This window comes from Ochotona curzoniae, unplaced genomic scaffold (genome assembly GCF_017591425.1).
Source record: "Ochotona curzoniae isolate NIBS_2020 unplaced genomic scaffold, NIBS_Ocur_1.0 contig_21, whole genome shotgun sequence".
Lineage (NCBI taxonomy): Eukaryota > Metazoa > Chordata > Mammalia > Lagomorpha > Ochotonidae > Ochotona > Ochotona curzoniae.
This window is the reverse complement of record NW_024465322.1, coordinates 10,377,547-10,401,720: the sequence shown is the minus strand read 5'-3', so window position 1 is coordinate 10,401,720 and position 24,174 is coordinate 10,377,547. Positions and strand designations below refer to the sequence as shown.

General features: G+C 43.4%; 1 protein-coding gene across 1 annotated transcript in view; it reads left to right on the top strand.

The window, feature by feature from the left end:
* Positions 1-5,518: 5,518 nt before the first annotated feature.
* The window catches only part of MARCHF1 (membrane associated ring-CH-type finger 1), a 202,049-nt gene continuing 183,393 nt past the window's right edge, over positions 5,519-24,174 (top strand). The window contains exon 1 of the mRNA XM_040971356.1: positions 5,519-5,617. Within this exon, the coding sequence (XP_040827290.1) occupies positions 5,519-5,617 (99 nt within the window). The remainder of the gene's footprint in view (positions 5,618-24,174) is intronic.

The following is a 24,174-nucleotide window of genomic DNA, read 5'->3' as shown; positions in this document are numbered from 1 at the left end:
AGCGTTTCATGGCAATGCAGGTGTAGGAAAATGTAGGAAACCTAGTGTCATATTGTTCAGGTATATTTGACTGTCTCACTGGGAGTCCTCGTATTTGGGAGTAGAGATGCCTACTGCAATGTATCTTCACTTTCTCACATATGAGTCTCCAATGTACAGTTCATCTGTGAAATTATATGCAAATACATGATTACCTATACGGCACATTTTTTGTGCTTTGTATATTTTTTGTAGAAAGGCTTTCAGAGGGAATATATGATATTTGTCCTTTTTCTGAACGGCCAATTTCACTAAGCCTACTGGTTTCCATCTAGGCAGAGAAACACAGTAACAGGGGAGAGAGAAAGAAGGAATTCCTGTGTGCTGGTTCCCTTCACAGAGGTCCTGACAGCTGGGGCTAGACAGCGGCCAGATCTGGGAACCAAGAACTCAGGCTAGGGCACCCCTGTAGAATGTCAGAACCCAGCTACCTAAGCTGTCCCGCACCTGCCAGGGGATGCTCTCCTAGGTGATTGGAAAGGAGAGTGCAGCCAGGAACTGAACCCAAGTGCTCCGGTATGGGACCTGAGCATCTGAACTTGGCGTCGTACCAGCCCTGTGAACTTCGGCTACGTGATAACATCTACAAGGAGCCTGTTCCCAGAGCAGTTTGCATTCTGAGTCCTAGCAGAGTTGTGACTCCAACGTACATCTTTTATGAGGGAAGTGATTCAGTGCACATCAGGGCAGTAATGTGGCTGTTTGCTACTAATAACAGAAATATAAAAGTGAACTTAATGGAGAATGATACATGATGCAATTACCTGTTATGTAGTATTCAAATCAGAGTAAGCATATCTGTCTGCTCTTCAAAAGATGTATTTCTTTGAAGGAAGAGTAGCACAGAGAAGAGAGACTGATAAATCTATCCACGTGTTCGGTATCTGGATGGCCACAGTGCCTGGGGCGGGGCCGTGTTAAATCCAGGAATGTGGAGCTGCATCTTGGTCTCTCACGTGGGTGGCAGCAACTCAAGCACTTGGGAAGTCTTCAGCTGTCATCCCAGGTACATGGACTGCAAGTTGGATCAGAGCATAATTAAGAATACAAACTAGTGAAACCGCTTCGGTGCCTGCTGTGATCGCCACACATTTTATGTGATGGTGGCGATTGCTATTGATTGTCACAAAAATGAAAAGTAATTGCTGACTTCAGCCGTAGCAGATAGATGTGCCCCAGATGAGGACCGGTGTGTTCCAGAGAATAGGATTAAAGGTCTGGAGTTGACCCGTTCCACTCTGGCTTCTGTGCTGAAGGTTGCTCACCCAGTTGCTTCTCAGAGGTCTTTGAGAACATCCACATTCAAAGAGATTGTGCTGCATATGTTTGTAAGATATTTATGTTTATTGGAAAGACAGATTGACAGAGAGAGAAGGAGAAACAGAGTAAGATCTCACATTGCTGGTTCCCTCTCCAAATGGCTGCCTTCAGCCCGAGCTGAGCGGATCTGAAGCCAGGAACCAGGAGCTAATTCCGGGATCTCCCACACAGGTGTGGGATCCCAAGGCTTCCCAGGCCACAGTGCCACATACTTTCATCTGTTTCCCTTGACCCCTGCATTGCTAGCCGCAGAGAATGCTCGTGAATGTTTAGGGTAACCACTTAGTGCATTTCCGGATGTTTCCTTGGCTCCTTGTCTTTGCTAATGCATGCTTCCCTTCCTGTTTATTTGCTACTGCGAGGCCCGTATTTTTCTTGAAATTTGGAGATTGAGGTGGGTTTTAACGTAGCGGATCAAATGTGTATTTTGTTCTGTTTTCCTTTTAAACTGCCAAGGACCACATCTCACAAGAGCCAGGAGCAGCTCCAAATCGGAGTCACAGGTGGCGGGGGTGGGGAAGCCCACATCTTGATAATAGAGTTACCAACTGTAAATGCCAAATTCAGGAGCCAGAGGCAAGAGCTGAGTTACTGCTCCCAGAGCCAGAGAGTTGGAAGCTAGAATGTGGAAGCAACATGCATTTATAAAACAGTATCCAGGTGGAGACGAGTGTTCCAGGGTGGAATCAGTAGTCAAAGGAAAACCCCACAGTTTTCATAGAAATGAACCGGGGAAAGCCAAATTGTGTGTTTGATTCTATGTGCAGACACAAGTGAACAGCGCCTCGTGGATGCATGCGTGGGGGCGTGACTGTCGCCTTAGCCTGCTGTTGCTGCATGCATTGTTCCTCGTTTACTCAGTGGGGTTTCATGCCTGCACAGGATGTGTTCCCAGGCAGTGCCTCAGCTTGGGGACTGTTCCGTAATGAGTTCCCCCATAGACTCCGTGTCTGCAGTGGGCAGAGCTCCATGGGAGCTTCTTGAGGAAAGGCGTTAGTTAAATGCACGTCAGTAGGCTGAGCTGGGTGCGCCCAAGGCAGCAACACGCACAACGCCCTGCTCATGGCCATCTTTCCCCCAGTTAATGTTTACAGTTTTCTAAGAGCTCATTTTGCAGCCATCCGTAATATAATACTCCATAAATGTTAAACATCTTGGTTTGCTCATTAATTTCCAAAACATTTACTGGAAAAGAGATAATGAATCTCTTGTTTGGTATGTAAAATACTTGAAGATATAAATATCTTTTTCTAAAATACAATTTCAATTCTAAATTTTAGGATAAGAGAAAGTTAATTGAAATAACTGAACCACATAAATCAAATTAACTTAAAATTCAAATCTGATTTTTGGAAAAATCTCACAGCAAACAAGGGATAAACTCACATGCTTAATAAGGAAGAGGATTAAGACAGCCATTTAGCTAATTCAACCTAGAAATCCCCTTTCCTCCAATTTTAATTAATATTTTAGGCCGAAGTGCTAAGGTTTAAAGTTTATTTTGGAAGGCTGTGCTCGCTTTTTGTGGATGTCTTAATGGCTGCACACTGCCAACACTATTTTTCTGAAGAGTTTCATAATTTTCATTTAATATCTGTCACACACTGTCAGATTTACAGCTGACTATTTCCAGCCATAATTAACACAATACTCCTGGACGGAGAGGATAGAAAACTAGTTTCAAAATTAAGAAATGTAGCCTTCACATGTCTCTATCACAATGCCATTCACCAGCTAGGTGTGTGCTGTTTGTTTTTCTCCTTTTGTCAGGCTTTTGTATTTCACAACGGATTTTGTAATCTAAGGGTCATGATAAGCAAGTGTCAAGCTTAGTGACAGCTAGCTCACTGTATTCTAAAGTAGGAAATGTGGCTCTGTACAAACGATTATGTTCGGTCATATGCTGTAGTGGTTTCAGACAATCTTGGGCTTGATATTCGTTGGGAGAAGAGATCATCAATGCATGTCTTGTGTTCATAAAGCTTACATTCTCTTAAAGATCTTTTAGTTTACTGGCTTCCAAGTTTCAACTAAATTGTTTGAATTGCACAAGTGCCTCCCAGCTGTCTGTCACAGTGTTGAGTATGAGGCTGGGCGCCCTGGTTTTCAGCATCCGTTTTGTGCTGTCCTCTTGGGCCCTGGTGTCTTGAGAGGAACCTGCACTGTGCTGGCTGTTGTCATGAGCTGTAGCTAAGTTACTCAGTTCTGAACGCACCTCTGGCCAACGCTGACCGTGTCTTTGAATCTCTGCCTCCAGTAGAGAGTTCCCCAACCCTGTCATGATCTGCCTTGAAACTGACCTACGGGCTGTGGATGATGGCTCAACATGCTCATTCTCAGAAACCCTACGAAGAGGAACTGTTCTAGGCCTAACATAGGTTTGAATACCTGGCCTCTTTAAACAAGAAATAGTTTGGCGAAAAGCTGCTGTCCAATTCAAGTCTCCAACACATTCTGCTGAAACTGAGTCTGTAGCAAGGTGCAGCTTATGTCTCTATAAATCATAAAAGCTCCCCAGTTGAACCTTGTTGATGATGGAGAAAAGATCCATCTCATGATGGCTCATTTAGATGAAACGGGAAGTGTAATTGAACGAAATTTGAAGATAAATTAGCATATTTATGTCAATGCAAATATTAAAACTTGGAGTAAAGTCTTTACATGGATTGTTTGTTATTTTATTGTCAATGACAGTTTAATTTTTTATATTTTATCTACTCTGAGATTAAACAAATTGGAAGGTCATATTACCGATGATGTTATTGTTGTGAAATACAAATTAGAGATGAATTGCTCTTAGAAAATACTGTGAAGATCTCCTCTGTGATCAGGGACCAATTCTAATTTATAAACAGTGCCTGAGGATGCAGAAAAGCAACAGGAGACTTTGTGGATATTGCTTCCTTCGGGGCGAGCAAACACAGGAGACAGTGGGAGATCTAATCTATTCACGATGTCCAGAAAATATCAAATGCATGCATCAAATAGGAAAAGAGAATAATGTCCTTTCAAAGCAGAATGCCAATACCTTCATGGTGAAGCAAGACCGGGGGAGTGATGTTTACAAAGCTACTGTATTTTAAGATTTCTCTTCACTATGGAATTGAACTGTACTAAATGGGACTTTAAAAACATTTTTTTTTTCAAGGACAGAAGTTCTGGCTAACCATTTTTTTTTCCCAATTGTTTAACTGTTGGGGGGACATTGAAGCTCCTAACACAATCTATTTCCTGCCAGGAAAAAGCAAGCTAATACTGATTCTAGACAGTGTATTTCAGGGCGCAAAGAAGTCATAATAAAGCTGAAGTGAGCAGGTGGCTGTTCGTGCTTCCGAAGGACAGAAACCCCTGCCTCCTGTTGCTGCTGTCTTAGTAGAGGAGGTGCTGTGAACTGTGAATACCCCGGAAGCAGGCAGAGAAATGCACTTGTAACTGCTCCCGGCGTCGTGTCTGTCTGTCTGTCTCTGAAACGCCTCACCCGATGCTCTTCAGTTTAAGGCAGATCCTTTCACCTAAGCAGATTACCGCAGATCCATGAAGGACACAGTCCATCAGCCAGCCAGGCCTTTCAGGAAGAGATTTGGCCCAAATAGGACACTAAGCTTTTCAGCCTTCGGCTTATTTATCCGGTCAGCAGGATGCAGTGTCTCTGGGTGCTTAGTGGACTCCTGGGGGAATCGGGACAGAGAAGCAAAAGCAAAAGTGGCAGCCCCTGCGAATGTCGGAGTCCATGCCATTAAAGGAAGCGTTTGCTAATGAGGGCATGGGAGACCCTTATCACACTTGGTTTCCATGGCAGTTATTAGGTACCATAGAAATTGAATTGTCTCCTGCAATGCTCTTAGGGACAAGGGGTGGTCCAGGACAAAGCAGTGAAGCTATGACTTGCAATAAATCGGCCTTTTGAGACTGCGATACTCCTTAGATGATGGGTTTTTCCATCTTTTTAAACACCCCCCCCTTTCAGTGTACTTGCCATTTTGGTCAGAAGACCCCAGCTTCTGCTGCACAGTGTCTCAACGTTATTTCTCCCTCCCTTCTTTGTTTAGACCTGAGCTTGGCAAAGCAAGGATATGAACAATTGTGCAGGTGGGCTATTCAGGGCGAGTGAAGAGAGCAGGCATCCAATCAGGGACTGGCAACCTGCAGCCCCGCCGATATGCCCCTCCACCAGATTTCCGTAATCCCCGCTCGGGAGACTGCCAGCAATGGGAGAAGTTCAATGGGCAGAAACAAAGAGAAGAACAAGGAAGCCGAGGTAAGACGAGGTTTCATTTGATAAAATGAAGAGCGCTAAGCCATGATAGCTCACGCTGTCCCCTCTGCCACAGAACTTGGCTGAGGCTTAAAAGCAGCTGCACTCTGGCTTGCCAGGGTCTCACGGGAGCCTGAGCAAGAGTCCTGGGTTCCAACAGGGACCTTTGAGTCTTTGCCTCTCTTCTGAATGAAAAATGGAACCAGATGCATAAAAACATTGGCCACTTGACACGTACGAACTTCTGCCTCTTTCTAAACAACTCACCACAGTCACTCTCCATGTTTAATGGCTTGCAGGACATAGCTGTGCTGGATTGACTGTACATTAGCTGTTGCCCACATAGAAACAGGCACATGTTCAGGCTGACTCATTTTGCTTCTTACTTGAAAAACAAATAAACAAACAAACTTTCCTAATGAAGTGGCGGGGGACTGGGAAGGGAAAGCTGTGACGTTGCATTCAGAGCCTGCATCCCTGCCTCCCAGCAGCTGTCGCTCCCCAGTCCTGGGTAGTGCATGCCTGTGCTGGACTTCTCGTTACCTGCCTGTTCACCTGTGGTAAGAAGGCATGATTTCAAATGTAATGTGGACTGTGGCATTGACCTTGTTCCACTTGGTCTTCCTTAAGCAGTTAAAGTTATCTAAGCCACTTGAAACTTTGTCCAAGTTTTTGAAAGAAGGAATGTGTAGTCAAAAGTGTTGTGTGAAAATATGTCAAGTGCCATGTGTCCCTGAAAAAGAGGACTTGAATTAGAGTGCCAAGGACCGTAATCCTCTGGTCTCCTTAACCGAGCCGTTGGTGGGTCCTTGGTGTCATCAGAGAAGGTACCCGCTCCTCGCGGCCAGCGCTCTTTTTAAGGATGGGTCCTGGGCACAAAGGGAGCAGAAAACAGAACTAAAGAACATTGGAGCGGGCTGTTAGGGCCTGCACTGCAGAGGGTGCTCGTCTCAGAGACACTTCAGTTTGTTCAAAATGAAATCAAAGGATCCCTTGATTTTGTGCAAAAACAAAATGTGATTTGCTTATATTACATATAAGTGGTCTTCAGAAAGATCATGGGAAGTGCATATATCATAAGAAAACCAGGTAGAGATCACCTTTTTTATTTTTCTCCTGAAGCAAAATGATCTTTTCCATTTTCCACAAATGTTTAAGTCCTCTTGCCTATCTCTAAATCACAAGCTGTATGTGTGTTTATAGACACATATGTAAATATACATACATGTAGAAACACACATATGTGTATCTGTGTCTATATGTAGTATATATAGAGAGAGTGTGTGCGTGTGTATACTTTTTCTATATGTAGTTTATCTCTACCTAAATTGACTCAGAAAGCAGCGGGTTGTTGAGGTGGCCAGAATCTGTTCACTTCTGACTAATGCAGCAGAACGAATACTTTGCTTATCAGTCGCTCTGTAATAAGCACACCAGGTGCTTCTGGAGTTTCACAGAATGAAACATATTTTTAGAGTAAAATGCAGTTTCAGTATTAATTGGAAATATTCTCCGTACTGTGTCTGTCTCCTTCGACCCCGTGATATGATTGCTAGAATATCAGAGAACGGTCTTGGAAGCTTGTTGGAATAGAGGGGGAGTCTGCAACACCTTCGTCGGTTCTGAAAGTCAGTGCGGAAATGTCAACAGCAAGATATACAAAAGCCAGACATCACTCACCCGTAGCCCAGATCTGGAAGTAAGCTGAAGGTCATTTTGAAGAAAGCTTGGAAAGACTTTGGGTGGCAGTTTTGTGTGGTGTCGGGATTACTGCCCTTCGGAGCATTGCAAGTCAAAGCTCAGGCCTGGGTCTTCAGCAGAAATCCCCTGCCGATGACTTCCTTTTGGAATGACCAAATTAAGAGAGGCTGTCTTACGGGATTTTTACAGAAACCAAAACAGATGCCCTTTTCATGTTGGGAAGCATGAGGTTATCCTACAACACGTACAAAGAGCCATAGTCATGATCCAGGTACTGGTGCTAAGCCACATGTTGAAACACCCTGCTGAGCCTTCTAGAATGTTCCCATATGACCAGTTGTTTCTTGAGCAAAACATTTGATGTCACAGTGACAGCCAGTGGTCATTGTTAAAGGGACATTAGGTGAGAAAAAGCAGGAGACTCCTTGTCTACACGTTGAAAGCTATAATCTTGAATTCGAAGAAGTTGAATACCTCTTTGGTTTTTTTTTTCCCCAGGATGGGCTGTAAGTTTGTAGTCATGTTAAAACAAATATGAGATGTTATTTAAGTGCTCACTTTAACAAGTAAATAGCCTGAATAAGCTGTAACTGCTGCTTAAGGTGGCTAGACCAAACAACATACATCCCAGCTACTGCAAAACAAAAAGCTTCCATTCCGCCATGCTTTTGGTCATTTCAAGTGTTGATTCTTTGTAAGAGAATGTGAAACACTTGCTCATTTCCTGACTGTTGAGCAAAAAGAAACAAACTCTCAAGTTTCCTTCATTTTCTGCCCCATGTCTTAAAGTTATTCAACAGTGCATATGCACAGTAGCTTTCAGGAGGAACAAAAGTGCATTTGACCTAGCTAGTGTCTCAGAAATATGAACTTTTCATTTCTTTGCTTTGGAAAGATCACCGTGTGGCCATGCCCCACTCTGACCATGCCGAGGCATGTGTGGCTCCAGCAGCCAAGGAAGTGAGAAGGGACAAACTAGCCCCACTAGCAATAGCTCTGGTATCCGTCTTCTGAGAACCAGCCTACCCTGTTCCCAGACGTGGGAATTGGGATAGGCCCTTGATGATATGAAAGCATTTTTTATCCCATGTTACCCTGTCAGGGCAGTGGCTTCAGGAAAGGATGTATCAAGCCATCAGAATTCATGGGTGTTCACTGTGGTAGGGGAATGGGGCGGGGGGAGAGGAGAAGCGGCTGGGTTGGACTTGCTCTCGTTTCAGGGATGGTTGTTGCAAGGACCTGAGAGCTTCAAGGGGCAGGCAGGTGGCAGTGATGTGGAGGCTCACGTGGAAAAAGGCCAAGTGCGTGGGAGAGAGAGTTTCTGAATGACATGGATGCATGTGGAGAGAGTCCTTCCAAGGACAAGAACCTTTCATCTCCCCGTGAACGTATCTGCAATATGTCCTTTCTTGTTTAAACCACTTTGAGAGCAAGGGAGGCTGCTTACAACATAGGGGTGCTGAAATAAGACTTTGAGCAAATGTCATTACAGCAGTTCACTACTTGGGTCCTTATGTGCCAGTTGACTTTGGAGACAGCAGATTAAGGTCTGGGTTGAGTTCCTTGACCAGAGCATACAGGTTAATGCTCAGGATTCACCAGATGAGTCGCCTCTTTAGCAGGTGTGAGGCGGATGCTCCGAGGAGAATGCCAGCAGGCACAAAGGCCCCTTTCCATTCCTCCAACAGAATGCTCTCTAAGTACTGAGTCTAAATTGAGTATTAGAGTCCCATGTGCTTTGAATGAATCCACTGAGTATGCTAATGGAGTCACAAGGATTTTATAGAGTGAAAACCAGCAAATTCCCACATTATTTGCCCTCAGCAATGAAATTAGCATAATTTACTTTGTCTTGTTTAAAACAGATGTTGTGGTAATTGCATTAATAAGCAAGACTAAAAAAAGGCATTTTATTTCCCATTAAATAAAAGCAAATAGTAATTGCTGACACACCTTGGTCAGTCTTTTTCTTTTTAATTGTGACCTCAGTTACATAGGTAAATTGTTAACACTCCTCCCCTGGTGTGGCCCTTTAATTAATTCAGGGTTGACTTCATGGAACTCCATGTGGCCATTGTGTTTGAAAGATATTGAACAAAAACCCAGACATGGAAGTGTCCGAGGGCCAAGGAGGAGCAGGTGTAGCTATGCGTGCTTTATGAATCAGCATGTTTACAACTTGCTGCTTAGCCAGAGCCTCGCTCAGTTTTTGCGGGACAAAGGGAGCACTGACAATGCCAGCTTGCGATTAGAAGGTCTCAGCTTCAGGTTGATGGGCGAGGACCAGAGGCTGCGCTTCCCGGCTGCTTCCCAGGACCACGCCCTAAGCTCCCAGCAGCGGCCTTCAACACCTGCAGAGGGAGGCTGAGCAAGAACTTGTGTTCATCCTGGTTCTCTTCCCTGTCTGTACAATGCCGTTCCATGTTTGAAAGAGGCGGGCCAGGAGAGCAGCTCCCCTGCTAGGATTTTGCTCTGGAAATAAGGACAAGGAGACTGACAGAAAGGACCAAGTGCTCATGGGTGCTTTTTGTGTGTCTTTTTGGTTTTCCTACTTCTTATCAAAGTGTGCAAATCCACAAAATGATGGCACACAGGGGTTCCTTCGCCCACCACCAGCAGATACAGGTACCGTTACCTGATACAGACTACCATGTGGCATTCCTTAGGAGTTATACTTTTAATGTCAACAAAATTAAAGGCTGTTCTGTTGCACAAAAAGAAATTCTACCTCCAGGAACAGGTGGGCTGTGCCATGCTCCAGGGCATGGTTGGAAAATGAAGCTTCTGGGTGAGAAGCAAAGTAAATGGCACTGGGAAGTGAGGTATCTGTTTAGTGTCACGTATGGTCAGGGTCTTTGCATCAGTAATTACTGCTGCCTGTGACCTCGCACGGGCTCATGTCAAGAACTGCATATGCAGTACATAGCCACGGGTGCTTACTGCGGCCTATTCAAGCTGCATACACTGAAATCTTTAAAACATTTTGGCTTTAACATTTTATTCAAAATTAATGACTACCAACTTACAGAGTTGTGCAACTGTAAGTTTTTCCAAAGCTTTCAAAGTTTAAAATATAGTAATATAGCCTTTCTACTTGACACTATTTTCTTTTTTTTTTAAAAAAAGATTTATTTATTTTTAAATTTTTTCCTAGAAAGCCAGATATACAGAAAGGAAGAGAGACAGAGAGGAAGATCTTTGCCTGTTGATTCACTCCACAAGTGGCTGCAATGGCCAGAGCTGCACCAATCTAACCCCAGGAGCCTGGAGCCTTTTCCAGGTCTCCCACGTGGGTACAGGGTTCCAAGGCTTTGTGCTGTCCTCAGCTGCCTTCCCAGGTCACAAGCAGAGATGGGAAGTGGAGCCACTGGGATTAGAACTGGTAACTGGTGCCGCAGTGGGATCCCAGAGCATGCAAGGTGAGGACTTTAGCTACTAGGCTACCGTGCCTGGCCCAACACTACTTTCTAAATGACTATTTACTATGGAAATGCTACAGGAGTCCGTTCAGGTTTGGGAAGAAATAAATTCTGCTTGCAGCTAACCGGTTCACGTAGTGATGGGTTCACTTTTCATGGCCCGTGTTGCCAGCTGACCTAGGCGTTCTTTTGGGGCTCTGTGACAGTGTAGGAACGATGTCATTGTCTTGTCTTTAGAAGGAACGGCTCCTTGTTCCATGACGTGTACACTGAGACGCTCAGCCATGAGACGGTGATTAGCCTGTCCCTGAAGGGAGATGTCGGGTTCATGCCTTGACCTTGCCACGTTTTACCTGGAGCCTAAGCATGGTTACCTGACATCTGAGAGCCTCCCGGAGGAAGCTCTGCATCCTGGCTATGGGTCCCTCAACTCTGGCCATTGCTGCAGCTTGGGGAGTGAACCATTTAATGGAGTTTCTTTCTCTCTGTCTCTCCCTCTCTCTGTAAATTTGCCCTTTCAATAAAAATGAAAAATAAACTAGCAGCAAATATGAGGACTACTTGAGTTAATATTTCTAAACTGCTAAGAAGATTTGCTGGAACAAAACAAAAGCACAAAGTTTTTAATAATAAAAAATTCTTTGGCAATCAATTCCTATTTGACTATAGTTTTTCAACTATGTATTTTATTGCTCTAAGTAGGTATGACTCGTTCATCAGTGTTTCTTATGATGAGGAACTGAAATCTAATGTTATCAACTCACTTTTATGACTTGACTTGAACCTCACGGTTACTGAACCAAGGAATTTCTAAAGTCGAGAATGTGGAGAGGTACGTGTGATCTTTGACTTCTGTCCCATGCACATGTTGTCAGGTGTTCTTATGCTAATATTTCTCAGTGTTCTTAAAAATTTGAGTATTGTAAATACTTATTATTTGGACTATTCTTTTCCTGTTCTTCGTGATAATAGTAGTGCTCTTGATTGTATGTTACGTTATAAGTCCTTTTTAAAAAGGCCAGGCCACGCTATGAAAGAACAGAGAACCAGTGATAGTGAATAAGAAGTTTCACTGAAATCTTGGCGTAGGATGATTTTGTGACTGAGTAATCAGAGAAATGATCATCTTTTCCATTTTTCTAAATCATAATAAGAACTCTTCTTAACACAATAAAAATTTCCTGAAGAGTGTTTTTTAAAAAAATGATGGCTTTGTTGCTGAAGCTGTAGCGTTTAACTGTGGTTCAGGTCTGCTTCAATTGTGTGCAAATGGCTTTCTGAAACATTTTTTTTTGTTGTTTTGATATTTTGACTGTATCAGTGTTTGCAAAATCTATAACTTTGGGAGTCGTTTCACTGAATTTGAATGGGATAGTCAGATATGAGATAGTTGGGGTGTGTTGGTCAGGACTGGCTAATGTTGTCAAGGGTGTCTGCGAGGGAAGGAGAAGCATGCCAGCAAAGCAGACCTTTCCCCAAAGAGCTTCACATGGGGAGGGGCTGTCCTGCCCCGTGACGCCGATGGCTGTGCATCAAGCTACTCGCCAGGAATTGTTTTCTGCTTGAATTTGTTGTTTATGCACTCCTGGAAAACAGCATAAAGAGAAACTGTCCTGACTGCCCAAATAAATGTGGAATGAAGATAAAAGATGGTTCTCTAAATGCAGCATGAATAATTTCAAATGTTTTAAAAATATGATCACCATTATTATTGTAGATAATAATTATTGCTGTGTCAAGTAGGAATTAAATTATGTGCTTTTTATGATCACCCCAAAAGCTATTTCTGCGTAATGAGTTGTCCTCAAATTTAATGAGTTGAAATTGCTATTATGTGATGCTCCTGAATGCTGTGCAGCAGAATTTTGTAGAGTGCACAGCGGGGTGCCCGTGTGTGGTTGTGAATTCGTGTGTGTGGTTTGGGGTGACTGGAATGCTAAGGATGCAGTTGTCTGAAAGTTCACTCACTCCAGTGTTGGACAACTGGGTGTCAGTCCTCCAAGGATGAGGTCCAGTATCCAACCACTTCATGCTCCTGCACATCCTGCAGCTTGCCCCTTGGGTGATTGTGATTTTCACGTGCCATTCAAGGTTTTAAGTGAGAGTTTGTAGCAAAGGAATGGGAAACGTCATCACTTTCCCATAACCCAGACTCATTAAAGGTGTAATTTACATGTCCAAAGCAGTTGATAATTTATCTACCCAGACACAAAGAGGTGGTATAGATCTCATCCTTTGATGCAAATTACATCCCATAGGTAAGGCTCCAGCTTTAAACCTGTCTGCAGTTCTTATATTCCTTCTAGACTGCCAAATACAACTAAGCCCTTCCCCAAACTTCTGAAATCTCACAGTATTTTGTGATCAGTTTCAAGCCTGGGACCTTGTCATCTGCTCTTTGCAGCAGAGGCGTCTTGGTACAGTTCCAGCATAGCTGGCTTGCACCTGAGGATCTATAAAGAACAAAGATGTTTGTTCTCAACACACTGAGTATGCTCAGTACACACAGAAGTCGCTAACTCATAACAATTCTGTAATCTACTTTAACACTTATCGCACATTTTTCAGTGAGGATCTATTACATCTCCAAAACAATTGTATTTGTCTGCTTTTGAGGCTCTTGGTTTTGTCATCTGTCTCGTTTCCTTCTTCTGATTACTATATTGTCAAAGTTATGACCAGCACATCAGATAAGAGGCCTGCTCAAGTTTGCTTCTCTAAGTGGTGGCAAGTTCAAAGGCATCGTTTCCTTTCAGACCAGCGTCTCTTTCGGTCTGAGCTCATTAGTTGCTTTAAACAGTCATGGAATTCCTGTGTATCATGAACTCCTCTTTCCTTGGGCTCCTTGTGTGGCTTCAGGATCCTGAGCCCTTAACATTTTACAATTCTTTTTGCTTAACAAAGGGGCTGTCTGGATCTGCTTGCTTCTTAGAAGAGGTTGGTCATGTGTAGTGTGTTAGGAAGCCGCTTGGTATGCCCTCCCTCTTTGTGACAGATCATGTCTCAGCTACTCAGCTTCCAAGCTGCTTTCCTACTGATGGATTCTGGGAGGCAGCAAGCATGATCTCAGTGTGTGGTCACCTGCTGCCCACGTGAGGAACCTGGATGGAGATCCTGACTCTCAGCTGTGGCCTTGCCTTGACTGTAAATTCAACCAGGGAAGCAAAGCTCATTTCCCTTTGTCCTTTTCCATCCCTCAGTCTGCTTTTTAGATAAATAAATAAATAAATCTTCAAAAGGAAAACTCTTTTTAGAATGCTTTTGTCTCCTTGAAGAGGTTTAAGCAGTACTGCTTCCATTCTTCCTGTGCCTTTGCTGAAAGGTTTAAGAACTCATTCCATCTCTCGGTCTAGTTACATCCACTTTCGTTGTGTCTGTTGAGTGTATTAGTGAATACTTTGTGCAATGGGCTGAGTGAGGCTTAGCGATAAAAAGCTACCTGGTTTGTGTACTCATTCCCTTGACTTTATCTTTTTTTAATCATTTGAAAGACAGTTACAGAAACAAAGACAGATAAAGTAAAAGAGGGAGGGAGAAATGGAAAAGGAGAAGAGGGAGGGAGGATGGGGAGGAAAGGGAGAGAGCAAGGGAGAGAGAAAGAAAAGAAAATATATATAGAGAGATCTTCCATCCACTGGTTCATCCCCAAAAGTTTACAATAGTGAGTGATGGGCCAGGACAAAGCAGGGAGCCCTGAATTCCTTCTGGGTCTCTCATGTGGATGTCAGGACCCAAGCGCAGGGGCCATGTTCTCCCCAGCCTAGCAGAGGGGAGCTGGGTAGGAAGCAGCTGAGCCAGGACCTGGTCAGACCAGCCCCAGCATGAGAGGCACCGTGTGTATATCCTGCTGGGCTTCTTCTGAATCCTGAAGTGTTCATGTGTGAGCAATGGAGATTGCTGTTTGTCAGGAGGTCTTTTCTTCATTTGAGACTCTGTTGAGGAAACTGAAGCTCCCTGACAAATACCCATCAGAATCATGTACTGCATGGGTGGATGCTGTGTAACACCACTGAATTAGGGGTAGTTGAATAACAAACCCAAAGTGTCTTTGCAGATGATAAATTTTGCGGTTGATTCTGAGCATCCCTTAAATGCAAATTTTATGTTTGCTACACTGGTTTTTTGAAAGAGGATGGCAATCTATTTTAATAGTGCATTTGCATTTGGGAATCATCTTTCCCATTGCTAGATTGGTTAATTTCAGCTCCTAAATTAACTTTGCAACCAAAACAATTACACTGATAGTGTTAATTCTGATTCTTCTAAATAAAGCCACTTTGATTTCTATACCTAATAGAACTTTTTCAGCTTGCATTTATACTACAAGTGTACCTTGTAATATAAATAAACCTAGAATTTAAAAGTGTACATACTTAAAAATTGTTAATTGAACAATTTCAAATGCAAGTGAACAATTATTTGGGCAGCACTTTTGGATGAATTCAGATCTCACTGTTTTTATGAATGTTTTCAATGAGGTGGTAAGCACCCTTATATGAGGAATCCTTGACAATTCAGGGAAAATGGATGCTATTAAAAGCTGAAGGATCTCGAATCAGTCCTGGTCCAGTCTACATTTGCAAACTCATGGGGTTCCATGCTGCCCTTGAGCACGTAATGCATATTCACTACTGCCGGTTCTCTGGCTCCCATTGCATGCAGTGCTCCTTATGGAGGATCTCTCCATTGCCTTCACTGACAGAGCCAATCCAACTGGCAACTCTAGGAGAATAAGCTTAGATTAGTCCACTCTAAAAGACCACAGTTAAGCTACATGTAATGATACAGTTGTTCTGCTGATTTTCCATGGCTTTTCTATTGTCAGTAACCATGGGTTCTGCTCAGTTTGGGGCACAGCACGCGCGTTGATGCCTCAGGGACTGAACGTAATGTTTTCATTTAGTGGTATCGCCTTCCCCCGGTTCGTCCTGTAGATGACTCTGCCCATCTGTGAATTTAAGGGAAATCACGATGCAGTACTCCGCCTTGCTCTTTCACTGCTTGGTTTTCTTTGCTTCATTAACAGAGCTCATTCTCAAAAATGTCCCTCTCTGATTATTGCTACTTGAAAATAGGAGAGGGGAGGAAAGGTTTGTTTCTAGTAAATGTACTGTTGTCAAGCTAACATACCCTAAGGAATGGAGGCTCGGAACAATTTTTCTACCAGAATCTGTTTCAGGAGCTTATCTCAATGTGTCTTAGAGAATAAAGTCAATCTATTCCTTAACTATCTTTGAAGTAGTTCCAGAGTTCAGCTGTGGTAGAGACAATAATGTGCGCTATATAAAATGCACAATCTAGAATTGAAAGAACTTGCCAGAGTCCGGCAAGGAATGAGATCAAAGGTAACTGGTGCCTTCTTTTTCAAATAAAGGAAATTAAAACCTAATTGTTTATATCAAAATATGCCCCCAAATGTTACTTGAGAGACTGAGATGAAACTGGAGTCCAGATGTGCCATGCTCTTCTTTCCCACTGGTCATCAAGATCTCAGACACTTGAAAGCCCATCCATCCACAATCCACCCACCCACCCACCTAGCCCTCTGTCCAGCATTCACTGAGGGCTTGTGATCTACACAGAAGGCTCATCTGTTACGAAAGACTTTCTGTTGGACTGGCCCTGTTGACCAAGGGATTAGGATCCTCTAGGAGGACCCGTGAGAGAGCAGGCATCTGAAGATGATCTGCTCGGGTTGTTTGATCTGGAGAACTGTTAGGATCCTGTTATCAGTCACATGGTCTTTCAAAACTGTCAATAGAATGGTCCATAACATACAAGTTGTCAAAATGGTAGACTATGCAGAAACAACTATTTTGAAACTACCTACTAAGTGCCTAACATTGCAAAGTGGTGTCAGGATCAGAACATCTTGGGTGTGATGCCCTGAATGAGGTCCAGGCCAAGGGAGTCTGTGTTGAGACTGTAGCTTTCTTTGAACCTGATTCCATTCTATTCATCAAATTTTGGCCTACCTCCTTCTAATTTCATTTTGGTAAATAATGAAATGACTATAACTGTGCTTACCTTTAAATGTTGCTGTATTTATTTGAATAACAGAGATCATCCACCTGCTAGCTGCTCTCCAAATGCTCACAGTACAGATGGGAGCGGTCTGGAGCCAGGAACTGGACATTCAGGCTGGCTTTCAGTCTGCATGGCAGACTTGAGCCATCACTTCTGCTTTGTCCAGAAGTGGGAATCAAGAGAAGAGGCGGAATTCAAGCCAAGGCATTCTAGACTGGGGTGTTGGCGTCCCATTCTGCATCTTAACCACCACAGCAAATAGCAGCCCAGATCCTGCTTGTCTAAATAACAGCTTAGATCCTCTGCACAACTTGAGATGACTGCTTTCCTGCTGCGTTTTGTTTTTGTTTGTTTGTTTGTTGCTGTTTCCATTAAGCCTTCTCCCACAATGCTTCATGGACCAAGTCTTGCTGTATTGAATAGCGTCATTGCTAGCGCACTCCATGTTTCTTCTCTAATCTACATTTTTTTGAATGCTAAATGCACTGATGGCTAGACTGCGTTGCATCAATTTTCAGGTGGATCATGCATCACTGAGTCGTGTTTGCACGTAGCATGTTTCATATCAATTATTTCTATCTGTTTCTTATCCAGATGGGCTGTAACATATGTTTATTAGTGACGACAAATAATGAAAAGTCACACTAATATTCTGTAGAAAACGATTTTTACTTTTACATTAAATCCAATTTTCTGCAAAAATAGGAAACCATGTTAAAACAAATATTCCAGTCCCGCTGTCTTGTTCCCACTTTACTAATAAGCATCACACCCTTCCCCCTTTAACATTATCTCTTCCCCGAGGTGTGTCACCACTGACACTGATTTCTCTAAACGCATTTTAAAGCATCCTCGTTCCAGAAAAAAAAGTGTGCTTTAACTTGGAGAAAATGCCATAGGGGAACATAGAGAATTTCAAAACATTGCTCTTACATTTTCCTGACTTGAAATGATACTCTTAAATATTGAGCTTAGAACAAAATAGGAAAATGCAAATAGAGTTTACCAGCTGTGCATATAAAGAGAGAAGGCGCAGTCCTCGTTTCCCTGGCAGTACATGAGCTCTGCTCCTCTTGCAGGAATGCCTCTGCCTTTTCAAGAGAAGCAGCTGCCCGCTCGAGAGAGGGCTTGCTTTGTCTCATCCCACTGTGCTGATTCTAAAGCTCCTAGCCAGGGCTTAGGGCATGCTGCACGCCAGGTTGTTTCTCCTCTGTGAGTCGTGAAACCTCGAATAGTTGTGGACTCTCTAAATCCTGTGGACCAGTAATGTTACAGTACTGCTTCCTTCTCTGCTTTACGTAGGCCGGGGGAGCAATTAAGCTTAGCCTTCCTAATTAATGCATGGTGGTGAGAGACAGTGAGTTTAGATAAACAATTCCTGAGCCAGGAAGTCTGCTCTATATTTCGTTGCATTTGCTTTCCCGGGGCTGGTTGCACTTCAGAGCTGTTTGTTGAGTAAAGGGCAGATGGAAAAGGAGTGATGCTGAATGAGAGAGGAAGTGGTGGCCAAGGGTTAGGAATTGGCTGTTTCCATTGAAATCTCCTGCTTCTTTTAAGTGGAAAAAGTGGAGCACAGGACTGGTAGAAAGCCCTGGAGCTCGGGGGAAGTCCAGCTTTCTGTTCAGGGCTGGCAACTGTTGGTCAGTGTAGCAGTACAGCTTCTTGAATGCTTTTGCCTCTGTTACATGGTGTAAATATTATTTGACTGTTTGAAAAATAATGGAGATTTTTTTGGAACTTAGAGAAAAATACATGGTAGTGATGATTGTCTTTGTTTTGAACTCCAAAATGAATTTCTAAATATTGAGTTTAGAAATAGCCGATATTAGAAAGTTCAGTCTAATTTTTCCACTCCTTCTCCCTGTCATATTTTCCTTTGTTTATTTTATCCTTCTTTGTAACATCAATGTCTTTTATTGAGTGTTAAAAATGCCTTTAAGAGACCAGTGTTGTGGTGCCCACAACACCAGCATCCCAGCTATTGTACTTCTCTTCTAGCTTCCTGCAAATGTACCTGGGAAGGCAATGGACCTGGGCCCCTTCACCTGTGCTGGGAGACCTGGGTGAAGCTCCGGACTCTTGACTTCAGCTAGGGCTGGGACATTAGGGTGTGAAGCAGCAGATTACAGTCTCTCTCTCTTTCGCTCTCTTTCGCTCTCCTTCCTTTCCCCATTTCAAATAAATAGACACGTGTTTAAATTAAAAAAAAAAAAAACAGAAGAAAAAAACCTTCTTTCTTGGCTGCTGCCATGGTACAATTAGCCAATCCTCCACCTTCAAGCACCAGCATCCCCTATGGGTGCAGGTTAGGCTTAAGGTTAGGGCATCCCATATGGGTGCTGGTTAGGGTTAAGGTTAGGGCATCCCATATGAGTGCCGGTTTGTGTTTTGGCTGCCCCACTTACATTGCAGCTCCCAGATTATGGCCTGGGAAAGTAGTGTAGGATGGCCCAAAGCCTTGACCCTGCTCTCATGTGGGAGACCTTGCTCCTGGCTTCAGAGCTGCTCATCTCTGGCCACTAGAGCCATTTGGGGAATGAACCAGAGGATGGAAGATCTCTCTCTTTCTGTCTCTCCTTCTCTCTGTAAAATCTGCCTTTCCAATAAAAACAATTAGATTTTTTAAAATGCCTTCCAACAAGCAAAATTTTGACTGATTTCCCAGGGTCTTCCCATAAGGTCAAGGGGACGGAAGGGTCCAGTGAGCACAGCAGAAGCTGTCTGAAAGCTGTGACTTTCCTGGGATGACCCAAAGGAGTCCTAGGTGTGCTTCTGCAACTTGGGAAATATCTGCAGCAGCCGAGAGAGCTCCCTGGCCTGCAGAGGAACAGTGCCTGGGGAAGTCTGAGAAATCCTTGCTTGGTATCCTGTAGCAGGGAAAGTGACTCCGAGGCTTGCTTAGAATACAAGCATGATGCATGGCTTTTTATGTAACGTGGTGGTGCTTTTAGGTGAGACTGACATGGAATTCAGTGAACTTTGAGTATGTGCCTTGCTGCTTTTCTCAGTGCTGGGACTGCTAGCAGCAAAGATCCTGGCATCCCGCTGAGAGGGAATTTGCTGGAACCTGCCTGCGCGGTCCATCTGCACCATCCGCTTTCCTGGGTTTTGAGTCCAGGGCCCATGCTGCAGATATTACACTTCCTCTCTGCCCGCTTACATGACCCGGTGCCCTACCTAAGCTCCAGTCTCCTGTATAGATGCATGTGTAGTTAGATCCAAGCATGTTGGTATACCTCGTAGGGACCTTGCTATGTAAATTTTTATTTCAGGTTCTTCCCCACACTGAGGTAAGAATTCAAAGTGGGAGCATCTGTGTTTATTGCACAAGTGGAAACAGCATTTATTTAAATGGGAGAGAGCAATTTATTTAAATGGGAGAGGTCACCAGGCATCAGGTGACCTTGCAAGGAGAGACACCCATCACAGGTAGCTGCCCGTGAAAGCAAGAACACTGTCTGTACGCGTGGTCCAGCGGAGAGCAGAGACCTCTCCACTCTTCACAGTCTCCTTTATGAGGTGGGAGATGATACTGTAGGTGGAGAGACTGATGTGGAGTCTTATCATGCAGTAAGCCTTTGGGGGCTTTTCACCTCCACGTGAAATTTAAATTCCACGTGGTCCTCCTGGTCCCAGAAAACACACAGGTACATCCTGGGAAAGGCAGTGTCTCAAGTCCACCATGGAAGAGAGAATATTGTAGAGTTTCAAGAATTCCAGCTCACACAGACCTAAATAGCTGCCTAATTATACCATAGTTGATTGGTAGTTAGGTAGATGGCTCTTCAGTTAGGTGTTTCTCCAGAGAACCCTGGCTGGGGTAACCATCCCCTGTGTTCCACTGTGTGGCAGTGGGGACCTGAGGAATCGGCTCAGGGCAGGAGTGGGGGTGGGGAAAAGCTCGGACAACTGTGATAAAACACTGCTGTTGACTTGTTTCATTCGGGCTAGTAATGCAGATCACCATAGTAACAGATAAACCAGGAGTGCAGGGCAGTGAAATCCCACATGAGCCCCGCATTACTGCCAGCCTGTCTCTGCCTCCCATGCTTGACTGCGCCTGACCTCTGTCCTGTATTACCTCTGGCAACCGAATAACTTGCCAACAGAAAATTTGACAATATCATTCTTCTGCTTAAGGGACTGTGACTGCTTCCCCCTGTCTTATTGGTAAATCTAATTTCCTTGTCACCATGTATACAGTCCCTTAATGATCTGCTCCCAAAGACATTTCTCCGTCCAAGTCTCACTCAAGTCCTTACAGGCTCTCTTGGCAATCCACTCATCAACCTACTCATCGCTTCCTGAATACATACAACTACGCTCTTTCCATATTTTCGCTCTTTCCAGAATGTTCTCTCCCTGTTCACCGATGTGTCATTTCTTTAGGCTCTCCTGAGAAAGGGAGCTCAGCTATAAACTTTTCCATTCCCTAGAATCAGAGCAGCCTGCTGTTTGGGCTGTCAGAGCAGTGTTCACACGACAAGGAGCTCACTGTCGCGCGAGGTTTCAGTGGACTTTGTTGCATGCAAGCCTGAGCCTCCTAGTGGCACAGTGCTGGATTGGACACTGTGTCCTGGAGATGCCCCAGCACCGGGCATGGTACTGCCTCGTGTAGACCTGATATCCTTAATAAAAATGTGAACTGAATAGGAACATGAGAAAAGATGAGGGCTTTATGATTTGCTGCTCTTCAGATGGGTACATGACATGTAGAAAAAGCCATCACTTAGGAGCTTCACTTTATTCAGCTTTGGGTTCTGCAGGAAGTATTTATTGAGCACCTGCTATGTGCCAAGCATCGTTTATCTCTTTCTCTCTTACTGTTATTTAATTCCCATTCATTTCTGAATGTGGAGCATCTAGACCAATAAATGTCACGTAGAAGCTCATTATTTGTTTATTGATGTTAGAATTGCTTTGGTCATTAAGTTTAAACCCTGGGAAATTGGATTTCAGTCTTCATTCTATTTATTAGGTTAAAAAAAAATTTGCGTACCCTATAGCTGTGAAAAGTATGCCTTATACCCTATAGTTATTTTTCTTAATGGTAGAGGATTTAAATAACCTAATTAAGATGAATTGAATCCTTGTACGCAAAGTAACTATGTTTATAAAGACAAAATATTTACATCAGACACACCAACGTACGAATGATGGGATTATGTCTTCGTATAATATGCAAATTTTAACATATGAGGTATAGGTTCGACCTTTGAAATACTGATAATTTCATCTCTTGAAAACAAAATCAGTATTACTTTGCAGGAGTTACACATATGAAGTTACCTGTTGGCAATGTTACTTAGCATCAAGTGCCAAACCGATCTAAAATTTATGATTTTGTTCCTGTCAGTGTTAGCCCTTATTTGTACTGGTGTGTAACTGGAGTCTTCCTACTTTTTAATTGTTCAATATCATGATCCATGGTAAATTAGATGAATGTGAAGTGTCTTTAGAAAAACTGATGAACAAAGGTGAGGGAGGGTAGAGAATTGGGGTAGGGGTAAGGAAAGCATGGTTGTCTTCATAGATTTTTGCCTGTGAAATGCGTTAAATCTCCTTTCATTAATACACCTAAAATATTTATTTTAAAGGCAGAGTTACCAAGAGAGAGACACACACAAACACCCTGATACACACAAATAAATTGTACATCTGCGGGTTTGCTCTCCAAATGGCCTCAGCAGTTGGGATTAGGCCAGAGGGATGTCACAACGCTGAAACTCCATTTGGGCTTTCCACGAGGGAGCAGAGACCCCAGAGCTTTGTCCGTCTTCAGCTGCTTTCCCAGGCTCATCATTTGCCAGCATCTGGATGAGAAGTAGGGAGACAGGAACTTGAACCAGCATGCATTTAGGATGCTGGCACTGCAGAAGGCAGCTTAAGCTACTGTGCCGTGACGCAGTGCCATCCCCAGATTTTACCATCTTTCTGTGATATTCATCCACTCTAAATATATGGTACATCACGAATTTCACTCAAAATTATGCAAAACAGAAATGACAATTTCATTTCTGCCGTAAAGGTGATGAAGACGTTCTGGTCCATCCACTTGCTGCCTTCATGTCAGCTTGGCCTCATGTTTTGCCTCATGTTGATGTTCCATGCCATTGACATAATTTATAAACTTTGTGACAATGTCTTATATGAACCTTTCCAAGTTAGCTCTCAGTCCACAGGATCAGGGTCACTCGGGAACCTTTGAAAAGTGTTCATTCTTGAGTCCTCCTTCAGGTTATCTGAAGGAGAAAGTCTGGGATGCAGTCCAGCTGTGTAGGTTCAACACTGTGTTAATCTAATCCACACTGTATTGAGGTAGTTATGTTTGTTCACTCACTGGTAATGAGACTTCATTGTTGTGCCCACTAAATAATGAATGAGAAAGTTCTGTGGTTTTTGTGGTTTTGTTGGTCCCTCTGGCATCTGTGCCACCGTATTCCATGGCTAAAGCAAGCAGGAGTCACGTCCTGACTCAAGGGGCAAGGGGACTCCCTAGATGTGATTTGTGGCAACAGGGTCTTTGGAGACTAGTTAAATCACAGTTTTTGAAAACGTCAGCTTTGGTCTCCGTTCCTGGTGTATTCCTGAGTGTAGCTTTACTTTTGTGTGAAGCACAGGATGTCCCCTTAGTCTTCACAGCGTACCAAGTGTGCTTAGCTGCATCTAAAGTAGCAGTAGTTCCCTATTCCCAGGGCATTTTGTTTCCAGTTGGTCACGATATGGGCTCTTGAACAAGAAACATCAAACAAGTGCTAGCAGGCTTTCTTGTGTTGGTAATGCATGTTTCACTGTATTTCATCTACGTAGGCAGGGTACCCTGATGCTCCAGGGTACCTCCCAGGCTCCACATACTTGGGCATGTGAACTTCTTAAATCTATCTTCTAAGTTCTTTTTTTTCCATAGAGTGGGTACTTTTACTCCATTGAAATCATTGTGACTTAAAAGCTTAGAGATTTAGTTCTGATCCTAATGTGTGGTAACAAAGTTCTGGTGAGAAATGCCGTGCCTTCTAGAAAAGTCTGCGGTGAAATAAGTGTGGGCGTTTGCAGAATCTCCTGAACATGCACGTGTCATCTCTTGGGATCAAGCTGGTTACTGAATCATTGTGTGAAAGTAATTAACGCTTTTCCAGTGAATTTGCATAAAATTGTAAGCTTTCAGTAATTAAAAATTATGCTGAAGAGTTTATTCTCTAAAACGTAGTAAGGGATTTTTAGAAGCACTAAATTTACAGTGAAATTGTTTAAAATTATTCTTCATGAAAATGCCTGCAACGTTCCCTAAATATGTTACTAGGATGTCTAGTCTTAAGGCTTCAGGAGTCCAGCACGATGACCCAGTGGTAAATCCGTGTCTTGCAAGTGCCATGATCCCATATTGGTGCCGATTTGTATCCTGGTTGTTCAACT